At 48.4% G+C, this 17495-nt stretch overlaps 1 protein-coding gene across 1 annotated transcript in view; it reads left to right on the top strand.

Moving 5' to 3' along the window:
• The first annotated feature begins 1076 nt into the window (after window positions 1-1076).
• The window catches only part of MARCH4 (membrane-associated ring finger (C3HC4) 4, E3 ubiquitin protein ligase), a 30792-nt gene continuing 14373 nt past the window's right edge, over window positions 1077-17495 (top strand). Inside the window, exons 1-3 of the mRNA XM_009996238.1 lie at window positions 1077-1109; window positions 1217-1372; window positions 10083-10275. Of these exons, the coding sequence (XP_009994540.1) occupies window positions 1077-1109; window positions 1217-1372; window positions 10083-10275 (382 nt within the window). The remainder of the gene's footprint in view (window positions 1110-1216; window positions 1373-10082; window positions 10276-17495) is intronic.

Here is a 17495-nt window from a genome sequence, read left to right as displayed (position 1 = left end):
TTGTTCTTCCTTTAAAAGCATTTAAATCTTGGAGCTAAATACACTGTTGGGGTATATACTGTGGCTTTTAAACACTAGGATGTGGGGAGTAAAATCTAACAGCTCTGTTCTTCCCTGAGTAAGCGATGGCGAATGACTCTAAAATGAGCTCCTGAGCTTGTGTGTGAGCAGAGGGGAATTTAGTTCCACAGTGAACAGGATGATAGCAGACGGATTGGAATAATATTGGGATTTCTTGGATAATCCTGTTTGAAGCTGCACCAGAAGCAAGGGAGTGAGCCAGGAGATTCAGTGGTTTGGCCACTGCTCCTAAATGTCTGTGTGTCACAAGCCAGAATACAATTTGTTCTCCATCCTGCTTGCTTCAAGGGTGGAAATAGCCAGCCCTACAGGCTATCTAGCAGTATGACTCACTTTCAGGACAGGCTGTCTGGGGGATCTGAGGGAATGAAATTTGAGGACATTTTCCTTGCTTCTGGGCTATGTGTACACAAAGACGTGGACCCAAAGCATGCCACCCACAGCCAGGTTCATCCCTCTCAGTCTGGGAGTGCTGGGAAGGAGACACCTGTGTCTAGCACTGCTAACACCCACTGCCTGCCAAGTTCTGGGAGGTACTGCAAGGCCCTGGGCTCAGTCCAGCTCCTAGGGCACCTCCACGGCTGGCATGAGTCAGCCTGTACAGAAAGTCCAAGGACCACTGGTCTGTGTTCCCTCTCCTGCCCATCTGGGCTCAAAGAAGCCAACCTGGGCTGGGCAGGACACCAGCCTGCAGCAGAGGTTGTCTCACAGCTGTCCCTACCACCAACCTCACTTTCTAAAAGAGGTAGCAGCCAGAAACCTGAGCAGTGAAACAGTGGCATCTGGTTGCCAGTAGAACCATGTCCACTTGTGCTCTAGTGTCTAGGAAGAGCTGTGCTCATCTAGCTTTTCCCTCAGCAGTGATACTAAGCATCTTTCATCTACCCATCTGTCTCTCTCCATAAGAAAAAAATGGTAGGACCCAAGTATTTGAGACCGTTATATCCCTGTCAAACTCTGTTCCCATCTGCTGAGAATTATTAGAAGGAAAACGGATGGAGGCAGCAAGATTCCCTGAGCCAAACCAGGTAAAAAGGAGCAAAGAGCAAATAGATGGATGATGGAGATTCTGCTGTGCTCTGCTCAGTCCCTGTGAGAGGAGGGGAGCCTGGCTGATGCTGTCTCTGTTTTTCAGGGGGAGTTGCTGAGCCCGTGTCGATGCGATGGATCAGTGAAGTGCACACACCAGCCATGTCTGATCAAGTGGATTAGCGAGAGAGGCTGCTGGAGCTGTGAGCTGTGTTACTACAAGTATCATGTCATTGCCATAAGCACAAAGAACCCTCTGCAGGTAAAGGTACTAGAGACATTTCAAAGTCTATTTATTCTTGTTTCTATTTTTGTTTCTGGGAGCAAGTGGATTTTAGCTGTGTGGATTTTCCTTCCCTGCGCACAGTGATCTGTACATCTGAGACACTTAGAAAGGGTTGTCAGGGGCTGGTCCAAGGAAGCCTGTCAGTATCTTGAGACCCTATGTCTCTAGAGTTGTACCATTAACCCTGATCTCCTGGGCCTCCTCTGTGGTGGCATGAGGGATAGAGAAGATGGATGGAGGGCTCTTATGACTCTCATCTCTGATCCTGCCGCACTTTTCACTTTACTGGTCCCCAATGATCAAATACATCCTGGCACAGCACAAGGAGTGTTGGCTGTGATGGTCTGGTCTCTCCAACCCTGATTCTCACTGGACAATTGCAGATGTACACAAAACAGGTAAAGCACATTTTGGTGTACGTGGCTGTGAAAGGCATCAGAGGACCTTCTTTCTCTTGCAAGTTCAAAAGCACTGTGGTGTATGTAATAAGCCCTGCTGCAGGCTGGTAATTTAAAATAAAGATTCAGAATGGGAAAAAATGTGTGACAGGACAAAACAGGATAAATTATCCTTAACAACTATTGATTTATTGTGGGGGAAACACCTGCAGATGGACTAATTGCTATGTATCTTTATTGAGCACCGTTAGTGCCTTGGATGTAAGGAAGCACATCCAGACACTGCTGCTTAATTAGCATCATCTGGACTGGAGAGACATTATGGCAGCGTGCTGTGGTTAACTGACTGGGGCCATGTCTGTGAGGGTGTTGGTCTGTCCAGCACATGGAGGAGGGCTTTGGCTCTCTGCTGGTCACTCTTGCTCTCTAACAGGAGGCAAGGGCTTTGCTAGTGATGGTGCCTGGTGGTATGGAGTTGAGGGAGAATGCAAAGTCCTTCTCTCTCCTCCAAGCTGCAGTCTCTGTGTGTGTAACCACATAGGTCACTAACCACAGTGGGGAAACAGGGACAGTCCTTTAGGACTCCAGACTTAAATGCAGTACTGAAAGTAGTGGGGCATCATGGGGGAATTTTGCTGGGAGGAAGGAAAAAGACTGCCTGCCCTCTGCAAGTCCCTATAGCTTCTGATTTAATTTTCCATGTGCTGCAGGCTGGAGAGATCAGTGGTTTCATCCCAAGCCCCAAACCCAGGGTATTTTAATTTCTTGGCTCTAGTAACTCAGAGCAGATTGAAACACAGGAGGGGAGATGTGGACAAAGCAGTTTTTGTTTATTTGTGGAAAGCTGGTCCCCTATGAGTCCCCTAATGCTTCCTGTGTCTGAGATGGGTGGTGCAATGCTGAGCAGCACTGAAGGTTTGTGGGTGCAGATTTACAAGTGTGTCTGTAGCCAGTACTGCCTTTAATGAGTGACCTCCAAATGTTCTGTGCCTTTGGGTGGCTCAGGGCAATGGGTCTGTGACTTCCCTCCTGCTCCTCACTCGTCTAAAATGTATTTGGGCAATTCACAGACAAGCTCCCCTTCCACACACACATTCAAAAGCCTCCACAAAAGATTGCTCATTTTGGGCTCTCCTGATAGAAGGTGGCCTGATCTATTGGCCTTTGCCATGAACACAGAAACTATGTGGTAGGAGCAACTGGGTTAGAGAGCTCAGCTCCAGGAGTAAGGGTCCCAGTGGGCTATGCAAGTCCTGAGCTGGGAGACTTTGCATCACTGACTTAGGCTTCACAGCACTTCTTGCAGAAGTGCTGGGAGATTTGGAGGGGGGAAAGAAGCAACTAGAGTGAAAAGCCACTTGATCTGGAATAAATGCAGCTTGTGTGGATTATAGCTCCATGCATAGGTGCCATCTCTGGTGCCAGCACAAAGGCACTTCTGGAAAGCAGATGCTACACTACTATGTGAAATCCCATGGGAAGCAGCTGATGTACCAGGTATGCACTTCTCAGGAGAACTAAGGGCTCAAGCTCCCTGTAGCCCATCACCACACACACACTACCAGGGTTTCCCTCATTCCTCAGTGGCTCTCACCATCCTGTGATGCTGGGAAAGGGTGGCAGAGAGGGGCTGCAATTCCCTGACACTATGTGCCATAACAACGTGCTACAGCATGTGCAGGTGGGAAGAGTATAGTTCTTCTTGGTCTTCATCCCACACATGGATAGCAGCAGCCACCATGTCTCTAAGTAAAGCAATAGTCCCTGACCTTTTTCTCAGGGTCTGCTGGCACTTCTGCCCAGCTTTATTCTTACTAGAAAGTTCTGAATTTCTCGAGCAGGGGTTTTGGAGGGCAAATGATGTGGGAGGTCATGGTTTTCTGTTTATTCCAGATCAGCCATAATACAGTCAAGGACCACACAAACCTCACCTCTTTGTCAAATCCGTGACACTCTTGAGCCTGGCTAGACTTTAACCAATAACATGCTCTACCTGTCCTTTGTGACTATGCCTGTGTCCTCTCATGTGACAGACTGATGGAAAGTGTGCAGCTGGCAGGCCCTGGGCTCCTTGAAGCGTATCCAATTGTATGAGCCGAGCAGCTCACCCAACACCTACATGTTCCCCAGGATTTGCATGTTTCTCTGCCCATTTTGACATCTGCTGCACATTTTTTGGAGTGCCTAGGAGAGCAGTTTGGGCCAGATGTGTGTGGAGACTTGTAGTGTGGGCAGAGAAGTTACAGCCAGGGGAACATGGTTCATGCATGATTAACACAGTCTCCTTCCAGCCTCCAGGCTGTTGTGATGTCTCATACCAGAGAGAGAGGCCTTTAGTATTTTGGCAGAATGAATCTCTATACATTAACTCTCCGTCCCCATGGCTCCATCCCTGGGTTGCAGACATTTAAGAGCAAAGGTCTCAAAGCTGCAAACCTGCTAAGACTGGGGGATTAAAGTTGTTGGACAACATGGCAAGAGTCCTATCAAGTAGCAATTAGACAGCAAATGAGCAAAAATAGCCTATCAGCTGTGAGTAACCAGATGATCCAGAGCTTTTGTCTGTCCATCCATCTATCCATCCATCCATCTCTTCATCCATCCATCCATCCATCCATCCATCCATCCATCCATCCATCCATCCTCCTGCTCTCCAGTCCCCCAGTCACTGAGACAGGAGTTATGAGCTTAGAGGCTTTAAATGCTCCTCTCCATTGCAGTATTTGTGCAAAGTCCATGACTTTAAAAATGCCCTGAAGACTCAGGATTTCAATAGCATGGCAGGCACTCTGTTGCTGCTACGTGGTGGAGTAGGTACCTGCCATGATGGGACTCTGCAGTGGATCTCATTTATACATCTCTTTTGTAGCTGTTCCTGAGCCACATTCACTCTGATGCTCTGATTTAGCAAATACAAGATCCATTTGAACCAACCTTCCCAGAATTGCAACTGCCTGCTGTATCAGGGAGTTCAGCTGTGTTTTACAGTTGCTATCTCTGACTCTTTGTATCTTGTAGATTGTTTCAGCTGCAAAGATCCTCAGTTATCCAATGCTGGAGTAGGGATCCAGTCCTGGTTGTCCTCTGGCTGTGTTGACCATAGTGATGCTGATGAGTGTTTGCTTGTATGGCCTCTTCATCAGGATTCCCAAATCTGCAAGAAAAGTGGCTGAGGTTCCAGGGTGTTCAGCCTGAGCTCCTGAGAAATAAAGCTCAAGATAAATTCACTGGAATATCCTGCTTGTCCCAACTTCCTGTTGTATGTTGAGTACAAGCCTTGGCTGGTCCCTGCTGAGCTCCAGCTTCCGCCTGTAAGCAATGGGTGCAGTCACAGCAAGACACTTCATGGCCTATGCCTTATAATGGGGACTTTCTAGGATACCCAGACTGTAGTCTCAGTTACATCTGATGCTCTGGCACATGGAGGAAAGGGGGTTTCATTACTGCATGTTTCCATTACACAGCCCTGCTGGACCTTCCTTCTCCCTTCTGCTTTTCCAGTGTCTGAGTAAGGCACAACACCTGTAAATGCACAGCAGGGGCAGAACTTTACTTGGTGAATTTAAAATTTTTAAAAAGCCATCCTCCAAAAGATAATTGAGGAGGATGGCCAGGGCCTCAGGATAGCAGAGAGGGGAAAGCCAGACCTGAGCAGTGCTGGTAATGGTCCACTCCATCCTTCTTGGAAAAAACTCTTCTTACTTGTGATCCTGAATCTGAAAACGAAATCGCTGACTAGCACAGCTGAGGATGTTAATGATTCGTGCTAAGGGGACATGTCAGATACAGCAATAAAAATAAACTGAACTGCCTGAGGCAGGCATGGGAGAGCTCTCAGAGGAGTGTAGGAAGGCTTTTCCTGCAAGCAGGTCTCAGCAAGCTGCTGCAGTAAGACACAGATATCTTCTGCAGGCAAATGTCTGTCTTGGATCTGCTCATGCTGGAGCTTGAGAAGCTTTAGAGACTGCTAGTGCCAAATAAAGGGAAATATGAATCAGGCCTTAAATACTATAGTAATGACATTAATTGTCTGTGTTACAGTAGTAGTGGGGGTTTTTCACCCACAAGCCTCTGAGCAGAGGCACTGGTTAGTCTTAAGTACAACAGGTAGGTTCTGAAACGGTGTAAGAAAAAAGTGCGACAGGATTGGCAGGCACCTGTCCCAGCTTGGCTCCTGGCCAGGGTCATCACAGATGTCAGACCCTAAGAAACCCTTTCTGAGACATTTGGGCCACAGACCTTTGTGATTTGGGAAAAACTGGGAAACCTGGAGGAAACCAGTACAAGAGAGCTTGGTGTTTTGCATGTACAGTTCTGGGTGGTGTGCCAAATTGTCCAAGAGAGATGGTAGCAAAGGACACACAGACAGCTCCTCAGTGAATGATGACGTTTCTTCAGACCAATCTGTCTGTAGGGACAGAGTCCTTTTTCCAGTGCAGGTGACAAGCCACTGCAGAGAGTAGCTTGGGTGTGCTCTGAGGCCATTGTAAGCCCAGAGCTCACAAAGCTGCTCCTGCTATCCTGCAGGAGCCTTTAAAGCTTTCTGGTACCACCAAGTCCTTAGTTCTACCCTGTTCAGTGCTAGTAGAGCATCTGTAGAGCTTTCTACCCGACTAAAGGTCACATTTCTGATTGACAACCTGGGAGAGCTGCTGGTTGTTAAAGGTGCATTTGAGTGCTCAGCAGCTACATGGGACTCAACAGTGATTATCAGTTGAGGAAGGAAGGGCTTGGTTTAGGTCTCTTCCTGCAAGGTGGGATTGCTTGACACTGTGACCTTGCTAGAGCTTAAACTTTTGAGCTGGAGATGTGGAGCCAAAGGGTTGTGTCTGCAGGCAGGCATTCAGACAGAGAGCTCTGGGGGTTTCAGATGTGCCAGTAAAAGGACTGCAGCATTGCTGAGAACTTCCCTTGCAGCTCTAGCAGTCATGGGTGATACTCTAAGGGCTGTTATGAAATCTGAAAGGCACAGTGATGTGTCTGGGGTGGGCTCCTGAGGCCTCTGGCAGGGACATATCAGCCCCAGCTCCTGCAGCTGAAGTTCATCAGCACGTTCCACCTCTGAACAACTCTCGGACTCTTCTGTCTGTGCTCCTGCTGGGTAACACACTTTATCCCTTGTCTCACCCCTTTTCTTCTCTCTGTGCAAAATGGAATTAAAAGATGAAAAATGGCTACTCAGGTTACTGGCGGTTCGGGCTAGATGTGGGCTGCTCAATTGCAGTTCTCAGGGTTGCCAGAGAGGAAACACAACATTTATTACTTACTTTTTTTTTTACTTTTTTTTTTTTTTCCTGGAAAACATTAAATTTTTTTGCAAGTTGGTTATTTTCTCCAGTGTTCAGCTCTGACCCATTTACCTCCTTGCCAGAGGGTAATCACACCCTGGTGCCACCTCCTGAACAGAATCAGGACTGCTGCTGTGTGTGTCACTGTCACTTAGTGCCAGATGCCTGGGGAGAGTCTCCTACCCCTAGGCATGGCTGTCGGGCTCCAGGCTCTTCATTATCACTGCAGCAAAAGTTCCTGGCAGCTGCTGCCAGCTGAGCAGCACCAGGCAGTGTCCCTGCCTTTGCTTCAGCCTCTGTGCCCAACCAAAGGGAGCAGGGTTTGAAGCTTGCACTCAGGTGTCACTTCTCTATGCTCTGAACCACATCCCCTTGCACAGTGTATTCAATACTGCACCCACGCCTCCCTGGCTCTGCAAAGTGGTGGTGCTAGTTGTACATGGCTCCCAGTTGTAGAAAACAGCTCCTTCTCCTTTTTCTGTCTGTAATTGCTACCTTGGAAAGACCTGTTGCCACCACAAGCCTTGCAGAGTGCCAGACAGATGGTAAGGAGCCAGTCCATTACCTCCTCGAGAGAGAGAAATGATGCAGAATGATTTGGCTGGCACAGGCACACCAGGGTCAGTGTGAGGGACCTACAGTAGAACCTTTGTGTGCAGCACCAGGCTGTGCACCAGGATCCCACACCCCTGTCCCTGTGGCATTTGCCAAAGTTAGTGGAAGGGGAGATGATGTCTGGGATAAACTGCAGAGGTGAAAGTGCAGCCCCACACACTTAACAAACTTCTCCCCAGCATGTGCCTCTACTCCTGCAGCTCTGAGCTGATGGCACTGGTTGTGGTTTTGTCCTGCATCTGCTTATAGTCTTGTTGAGGATGAAGCTGAAGAGCTTACAGAAGGGCAGCATAACTCCTCTTCTCACCTTCAGAACCCAAATCTGGGGATGATGGGTACTGGAAGGTCTGTCACTCCCTCTCAGCTGTGAGGTGGCCTTTGCTCTGTCCCATGAGGGAAGAGGAATCATACAGCTGTGCATCTCCTGTGGACTCCAGCACTCCTTGACACTCCTGTTGTGGCTGGCACCACCAAGCTCCCAGCCCTCAGAGGAGGGCAGTTCGCTGTCTCAGCTGGCTGAATTTGGTGGAGGTGTGGAGCAGGGCAGGCTGTAGAAGAATGAGAACAAGCTGTTTAAGAGGTCACTGAGTGTCTCCAGTACTCGGTGTTCACCTTTGGCTGGGCCAGCTGCTGGAGAGGATGGCAGGAGGCAACTGGGGTAAGCTGAGCAGAGTCCTGCCTTAGTGAGGAAGAGGTTCTCTTCTGTTCAGCAACTTCATGGCTATCTACACTATGGCCAACTATGAAATAAGCTGGTACCACCCATCTCACTGATGCTGCACTTCCCTGACTTAGAATTTGAGGGCTGTCTGCCCTTGCAGGACATAATCCAAGGAGCAAGGCTAGCAGAGACAGAGACTTCAGCTCACCTCTGAGCCAAGCCAGGCTATCTCCTTTCAGTTGCAACCTGCAGACCTCAGACTCAGGCTCAAGCTCTTGCCTGTTCCTCTTCAAAGGCAGCCCTTTGCGGGGGAGCGCATTTGGTTCAGGGTTTGGTCATTGGACCATAGCAATGCCATGTATACCTGCACCAGCACAAGTGACCTGTTGTCCTTCTTGCCCTTCATTCAGGGTTCAAAGTCCTACTACCTCCCAAAACCCACTTGTAGCTCATGGCTGGCCTAGGCATTAAAGAGGAACTTGGCAACTGAACTCCTTTCTTGTCCTACAAAAGGATAGGGCAAGGCTTGGCAGGTGACCCTGCTGTCCCAGCATGTGTTTGACAAACGGGCAAGATGCTGAGGGCTCACCACAGTTCCCTCCTCACAGGGACACTTAATTTGGGCTGAATCCAGGCTAAATATTTTCACTTCCTCTGAATCATCTCTGCCTGCAGGACGTTGAGCTATGCCTTTATTTATCCTTCTGCCAGTCCCACTGAGATTTCAAGGGCATGTATCTCACAGCTAAAGGTGGCCTATATACTTCGATGACAGGGGAGACTGTCTTTCCCCAGCCTGTTTATGTTTGATTTCTGATTTTCTGATTTGCAGGAGGGGCTATGGCCCATGTTCCCAAGTCTTGTAAAACAAAAAAAATTCTGCTCTTGGTTTTTACAGGGCAGTTCTCTCAGCAGTATAAATCTGAGTAGGAAGGTTTTATTCTGGATGACATGGAGAAGTCCTGGCTTAGGATATTTATACTGTAGCTTATACAAAGCTATTTGACATAGTGAATGGGTCTGGGGGAGTTATTTCCGGTTTTCTGTTTCTTATGAGGAACAAACATCGCATTTAGCTTGGAACTCAGCCTGAATGTGTCATCACCCAAAGGCATAGTGTCCTGACCACAGCAACTTGTGTTGTTTGTAACAAGTTTTGTGGGATGTGCGTTGCCACTGTGAGATCCTACCTAGTGCTGTGATCCCATCAGATCTCACAAAGTGGCACAGAGCCAGCTCATGGGAGGCCTCTGAAGGAAAGCTTAGCTCTCTAAGACACTTATTCTCATGGTAGTAGGATGTCTGGCTGAGGATGCTGCCTGGCTTCCATTTGAGGTAGCAACTGAATGCCTTGTAGGCCATCACAGCCCCACTGTCACGGGGATGTTACTTTTGGTGTCTTGTCCCCAGTCCTTCCTGCCTCCCTTGGATCTCTGTGCCTTCCTGGTGAGATGCAGGATTTGTCCCCATTTCCTCTTCAGCAGTGTTGCCAGGAAACATGGGGCCATGCACTGTTGAACAACTGCTGTGCTACAATCCCAGATGTGGACCAGGTAAAAACATCTATGTGTACAATGCACACATAAGTCTTAGGCTCTCTCCAAGATCTCCAAAACCACCACAATTATGTAAAACAGTGATGTGCCCCATGTAACTAATATTTTTTCTTTTTCCTTCCTCTCTCCCTCTTGTCCCCTCTCCTCTTCCCATTGCCCCCCTTGCAGTGGCAGGCCATCTCTCTGACAGTCATTGAGAAGGTTCAGATAGCAGCAGCCATCCTGGGTTCCCTCTTCCTCATCGCCAGTATCTCGTGGCTCATCTGGTCGACTTTCAGTCCTTCAGCCAAATGGCAGCGCCAGGACCTGCTCTTCCAGATCTGCTATGGAATGTATGGCTTCATGGACATTGTCTGTATAGGTGGGTGACCATATCTCATGGTACAGCCAAAGTCGGCTGCCCCCTCGCGCATGGAGAGGAGTGGGAGACAGCATGGAGAGCTGCTGGTACAGCTCAGCTGATTGAGCCTCCCCAGCTTTTTCTTCTCCTGGCTTTTGTGGCACCTTTTCCACAGTCTTCTCTGCTTGTCCTGGCAGCCCCAGAGTGTCTTCTTGGCTGGGCTGGCAGAGGGACCTGTGGGGATCCCAGGGAGAAACAATCTCTCTTCAGAGGAAGAAGAGGATGGGGATGACTGGGGGAGGCCGGGGAGGGTGAGGTTTTTGAGAAACTCCTTTCTTTCTGGAATAACTGATTTAGAGACAGCCCCGTGGCTGGGTAGGGCAAGGTCTCTCCATGTGCAACTCCTTTGCTTCCCAGCCCAGTCTCTCTGCCAGGCAGGGGTGACTGCTTCTTCCTTGGCCCACCCTGGAGCTACAAGTCCCAGCAAGCCCAGGTCATAGCCTCGTCAGGTTGCTGGTATAGAGCAGCTCTGAGGATGAAGCTGCCCCACACTGAGCAAGCCCAGCCAGCAAAGCAGATGCTGGCGGCCTAGCCTCTCTCCTCTCCCTGAGAGCAGGAGCTGTAGCCCCAGTGCAGATCTGCAGGATGGGGGAACATAGCTGATGATACCCAAGTGCAGAGGCACTCACCAGCCAGGCCCTTGAAAGAGCACTTGTTGCCAAAACAGTCCAGTGAATACCAGCCACCTCCCAAGGTGCTCCTGAGCAATGTTCACCCAAGCACAAACCACTAGAGATAATGTAAGTTCAAGTGACCCTGCCAGGAATCAAAGAGGGTCCCAGAGAGCGCCCCATGTCTCTGTCCTTCCATCATTGGTATAAAGGCAAAAAGAGCATCCCGGAAGCTCGGTTGGACAAGGCAGTCCTCTTGAGTCAGTGAATTTGTGTTTGTGTGGGTAGGGCCACGCCAGAGGGAAGGAGCAAAGCCCCCAGTTCAGCCCTCAGGAGCAGGACAGACTATATCATAGAGCAGCAGTTGATGGAGAGTACAGAAGTAAAACAAACCCAGCAGCAGTCATAGGTCTGGACCACACACCTTGGTATCCAGGTTCAAATGTCTCTTGGCTTCAGCATCTTTCCCCCATAGGACTTGGGTCTGGTGAGGGCAGTTCTTCCCACTGTTGCCACCACTGTGCTGATATGTGAGCTTGGCCTGTAGAGATATCCTGCTCCTTCATGAGATGCTCACGGAGCTACCACATCTCTCCAGAAACAAAGGGTGGCAAAGGGGATGAGACAGACAGCACATGCATCTTGGCACAATAGTCACTGGTGATAGCCTCTTGCTGGTGGAATTAGGAATGGTACAAAATATCCCTAGGTGTGTGTGGTGTACATTTGTGTCACCTTGTTGGCAGAGGACAGAAGTGGAGAACTCTGGCCTGGGCGGACATCAGTAACATGATTAACTGGCTTTGATAAAGCTTCAGGAGCTGAGGGGAACTGATTAGCTCATCTGTCAATAGAAGATAAATCTCCCACATGGCAGTGAACAAACCATGCCAGCCATGAACTGAAGGGCAGCTGGGCAGACAGATTCAGATATGACATTATTTTTCTTTCTTATCAATTTTTAAAAAAGATTTTGGCCTCTGTTCCTCTTTTCCACCTTCTCTCAGTGGAAATAAAGCCCCTTTGCATCTCCACTCATGTCACCATTAAAGCTTAATGCTCTAAGCTGGGAGCTTGATTTTTTTCAGGCAAAGAGCAAGTGGCCATACTGGTCCCAAAAACATTTCAGAGTCGTGGGCAGTCCCTTGTCTCACAGTCCTCCCTGTGCAGCTGGCAGTCCTAGTGGGCCAGGAATGCTGGCTTTCCCACAGACTCAAAAGCAAGTGGGCAGCATTACAGATGCAGTGAGTTAACATGTCTGTATGTGGCTTCTCTTGCCCAGCACATCAGAGGCTCCCCAGAGATGGCTCCACTTGTGCTGTGTGCAGCATGTCTGCCTGTGCTGCCAGGCAGCCCACCCATGCTCGACCAGAAGAGATGATGTTCTGGACTATGTGAGCCTTTGTCTACCTTTCCCTAGAAAAGCTCCTATGTGCATGCAGCCAGCCCCTGCCCCTGCCATGCTCCAGTGTAAAACTTGCTTGTACTGCACATCAACACCCTTTGCAATCCCAGCTGTTGCTGCTGCTGGGTCTGCAGTGGAGGGCAAGGGAGCTCTGAGCAGTGCTAGCTGAGATCTGGTGTTCACTCTCCTTCCCACCTCCTCCTCTTCTCTCTCTGCCCAGGTTGAATCAAGTGACAAATGAGATGTTCAGAGGGAGCTGTGACTCCTGGCTGTTGATGCAGGCAGGTCTCTACTCTGCATGACTTCTCCCTAGCTGTGCTGATTTCAGGGGGCTGCACAAACACTAGGCAAAAGGCTGGTCTGTCCCGTGGAGAGGACAGGTCAGGTGAGGTCAGCAGGAGGGGCTGACCAAAGGGAACTCCGTGACTGGGTTTAATTCCTCACTTGTTATAGTTTTGCTCAACTGTGATGGATGCAGCAATGCCAGCTCCCCAGAAGACTCACAGTGAGTTCCTCACTGTGGATCAGTTATTCTCCCTCTTTTTATCCTTCTCCCAAACCTTGCAGCCTCGCGCAGTGTCTTTGATCACAGCCGGACAAAGCCGGCTCCGGAGATTCAGAGTTCTGGTCCTGACTGCCAGGGTGGCTCAAAGCCTCTTGTTACTCCTCCCTGTGCTTTAGTTCCACTTCTGCAAGTTCAGGATAAAGCTTCTCATGGATAATTGCAGTGACAACAGTTCTTGAAATACCAGGGTGCTGTCTGTGCATTTTGGTGTCTCCTCCTCTGCAGTCCAGACCTTTTCCCCTTTTGCTTTGCAATCTGTGGGTGGGTAGGAAAGATTTAGGAGCTAAGAAATGCTCAGCTACGGGGAAAGAGCAGGACATTAGGTGCACTCAGTTCTACCACGCTTGTTTTTTTCAGCTAATGTAGCACATACATTGTGTTTGGGCAGCCTTAGCTAGCAGAATGTTATACAGTAGGTCCTACACTAATTGTAAGAATTCCAATTGTTCCTTCCCTCAGTTTGACCCCAAGTTTTGAGTTCACTGGCAGAGGAGCAGAGGTTTAAAATACAAGGTATTTACTAAAGCAGAGCTCCTCTGTAGTTGCTGCCAGTTCCCACTTCAGTAGTTCTTGCATGTCTCATGTCCACTGAGTAACCAGTGACATCTGTCCAGGAGGCCAGCTTACACAGGCGATCACTGGAGGTGCTCAGCAGGTCACTTCCTCTGGCACTGTAGAGTTTCAAAGCTAGAGAAGACACCAAATCTGCAGAGATCCTTACTATCACCAGACAGGGAATATGCACCTAGTCAGCAACTGCTCAGCTGTTTTGTGTGATCTCTCTACCAAATCATTCAGGGATTTCAGGTAGCAATATGCCTAGACAGAGATATCTGTGGCAATTTGCATGGACAAGCCCATGGCAGCGCTGGTCTTTCCAAAGTGGAGTCAAAGGTGAAGACACAAGTGCTCACTGGCACGTGCAGCTCCCTGAGCACTGATTGTTTTTGTTATGTTCACTTGAGCTGTGCTTGATCTGAAACAGTCAGGTCATCTCCAAGCTGAGCTCTCAAAATATGGCTGTTAACTCAGAGTCATGCATCAACATCCAGGGTTTGACCCTCAGCCACTCACATTCAATAACACACTAGTTTTCTTCGGACTTTTCCAGATCCTAGCATGGTCCACAAAAACAGCTGTAAAGGACAGACGTCATTTGCTACCCCGACACTCACCATAGAAACAAAATCACAACCAAAGTAAAATGAATCTGCTCCTCATGACCAGCAGGAGAGATGGTATGGCCCCAAGTACCACAAGCTATGCCCATCTGGGCAAGATGTGCAGGATGGTCTTTCAGCATCTTCTCCCTCTTACTCTCAGACATCTAACAGGAGGGCAGGAAGCACTAAAAGGATTAGTTGGATTAGTTGGGATTCTGTGGGAGTCTCCAATACTGGATTTTCAGCTAATGTAGCACATACATTGTGTTTGGGCAGCCTTAGCTAGCAGAATGTTATACAGTAGGTCCTACACTAATTGTAAGAATTCCAATTGTTCCTTCCCTCAGTTTGACCCCAAGTTTTGAGTTCACTGGCAGAGGAGCAGAGGTTTAAAATACAAGGTATTTACTAAAGCAGAGCTCCTCTGTAGTTGCTGCCAGTTCCCACTTCAGTAGTTCTTGCATGTCTCATGTCCACTGAGTAACCAGTGACATCTGTCCAGGAGGCCAGCTTACACAGGCGATCACTGGAGGTGCTCAGCAGGTCACTTCCTCTGGCACTGTAGAGTTTCAAAGCTAGAGAAGACACCAAATCTGCAGAGATCCTTACTATCACCAGACAGGGAATATGCACCTAGTCAGCAACTGCTCAGCTGTTTTGTGTGATCTCTCTACCAAATCATTCAGGGATTTCAGGTAGCAATATGCCTAGACAGAGATATCTGTGGCAATTTGCATGGACAAGCCCATGGCAGCGCTGGTCTTTCCAAAGTGGAGTCAAAGGTGAAGACACAAGTGCTCACTGGCACGTGCAGCTCCCTGAGCACTGATTGTTTTTGTTATGTTCACTTGAGCTGTGCTTGATCTGAAACAGTCAGGTCATCTCCAAGCTGAGCTCTCAAAATATGGCTGTTAACTCAGAGTCATGCATCAACATCCAGGGTTTGACCCTCAGCCACTCACATTCAATAACACACTAGTTTTCTTCGGACTTTTCCAGATCCTAGCATGGTCCACAAAAACAGCTGTAAAGGACAGACGTAATTTGCTACCCCGACACTCACCATAGAAACAAAATCACAACCAAAGTAAAATGAATCTGCTCCTCATGACCAGCAGGAGAGATGGTATGGCCCCAAGTACCACAAGCTATGCCCATCTGGGCAAGATGTGCAGGATGGTCTTTCAGCATCTTCTCCCTCTTACTCTCAGACATCTAACAGGAGGGCAGGAAGCACTAAAAGGATTAGTTGGATTAGTTGGGATTCTGTGGGAGTCTCCAATACTGGATTTTTTTTTTTTAAGAACCTGTTGGAAAACATATGTCAAGAACAGGTTGTGGAGAGATGATCCCAGTTTGTGCAGGAGGAACAGACTAAATGTTTCTTGATATTCAGCCAGTCACAGTGTCTTTGATTCTGATCTTTTTCTCTTTCATGTGCACTTCCTCTGGTCATATCTGTAGGACAGATATGAGAGTTGGATTAAACTGGTAATGGTGCCAGCACAGGTATCGCTCTGCTAGAAAGCCATCTACAACATAGACATTTAAGATCAGCATCTAGGAAGTGAATGAAAAGTGAGATGGGGTCTGTTCATTTGATTGATTAACTTCTCTCTCCATGGGTCCATGAGAGGTAAATCCAGAAAACTGGCATAGAGAGGGATTAGCAGAAATGTGGTTATCAAAATGCAGAGATAAGTGGAATCTCGACAGGCCTGAGTTACTGAGTAGGGAGAGTAGCAGCTTAGAGCTGTAAATCCTGAGAGATACCTACCTGTTAATTAAATGACAGTCCTTGGAGGGGGAAGGAAGACTTTGCCTTTCTCTCTGTCAAGGTGCAATTTGGGAAAGTTAGCATTTATAGATTAAGGTGTCATTTGGGGTCAGGAGGAGGGGAAACCATCACCTGTGAAACAAGGAGGAACTCTGCCAGCTAATGAGAGCCCAGGGGCATCCCTGTGGTTGGCAGGATAGGGGGCTTAACCCCAGCGATGCAAAAGCAATCCCATCTGCCTCTCCTGGGAGCACTGTCTGGTAAGGACTGTTGCTTCGTCTGTGCCCACCCAGTCCTTGCTCTCTGACTCACCCTGCCTTGGTGATGACAGCCCTGCACTTTCGCAAGCACTAAATCCTCATGCTCTTTGAAGCTTTTCCCTTGCCTTCCTTGGCAGCCAGTCCCTGAGGGCATTTGCCTTCACAATAGTAACTGCACTGCAGCTCAACAGCACAAGAGACAGGCAAAGCAGAACCATTCATCCTGCAAACGATTTTTGTTGGCACACTATGGCAATCCATTACAGATCAGGAAGTGTGTGCCCACTGTTTTTAATCCCAGCTGCCAGCAAGAATAATCAAAAGCATCCAGCACGTCTGATGGCATCTCAGCACAACCGTAGGTTATAACATAAGGAATCAATAGCCAATTAAAACTGATCCACAGCATTTGATCTTTCATAGTGCAATGAGAACAGTAATTAATGGATCTTCCTTGAGACACTCACAATTCAAACTTCCTGCCAAGACTAATGTGGTTTTGTTTTAAATGAGCTTTGTTTCCTAGAGGAAATGCCAGGCTGGGATAGCCTCAGAGTGTTTTCTAGCCAGGTCAGTTGGGCTCTCAACATTCAAATGATTTTGGAGTCGAAGTCAAAACAAAATAAAGACAACCTGAGAAATTAAGGGGTCTTCAGGGTCTTCATCTCTATTGATATGATTTTCAAAAGGAAAGCAGATGTTTTCAACCAGGTCTGCATAGTCTTCCAAGGTACAAAGAAGGAAAAATTGCTACAGCCAGTAGGGAAACAGTTCTGGAAAACCACCAAGCCCATGTGTTGGCTCAATGACATGCTAAAGCCAGAGCACAAGGCAGAGAGTTTCAGCAGATGTCTGCAGAGGAGAAACCTGAGACCAACCCACTCAGCAAATATGTGTGGCATCAACACACTTGGAAGAGACCCATGAGAGTATGCACAAGTCTTCTGTGCCCTTAAGCTTAATGCACTGCTTGCCACACTTCTTGCACTTCTTGCCCCGTTTGCAAGAAAACTGGAGCTGCTAGGAGCTAACTGGAGTGACTAGATCCAGACCCTATCAGGCAGTTGGGATAAGGTCAGGCAGTCAGGGGTTCTCAATCCAGCTGGGCAGGGACTGTCCCTGGAGAGCTGCCACTGAGGGCCCCATACCTGGGCCAGCAGCAGGAGCAGCGACACTGCTCAGCTGAGCTGCCAGCTGACTGCTTGGCCACCCTCCAGGAACAGCGGATGCTCAGCAAAGCCGAGACATGTCACCCCTCTGTTCCTGAAAGATGGAACCTATTTTTATCTAATGCTGCATTGATTATTCAATAAGAGAGCAGAGTGGACCAGCTGGTGTGTGTGCATGTGTGCTGCTTTCACCAGCGGGCATTTCTGCAGAGGCTTAATGTGCCTGCTGAA

Source organism: Chaetura pelagica, unplaced genomic scaffold (genome assembly GCF_000747805.2).
Source record: "Chaetura pelagica isolate M959 unplaced genomic scaffold, ChaPel_1.0 scaffold3, whole genome shotgun sequence".
NCBI classification, from domain to species: domain Eukaryota; kingdom Metazoa; phylum Chordata; class Aves; order Apodiformes; family Apodidae; genus Chaetura; species Chaetura pelagica.
This window is presented reverse-complemented; position numbering and strand designations above follow the sequence as displayed.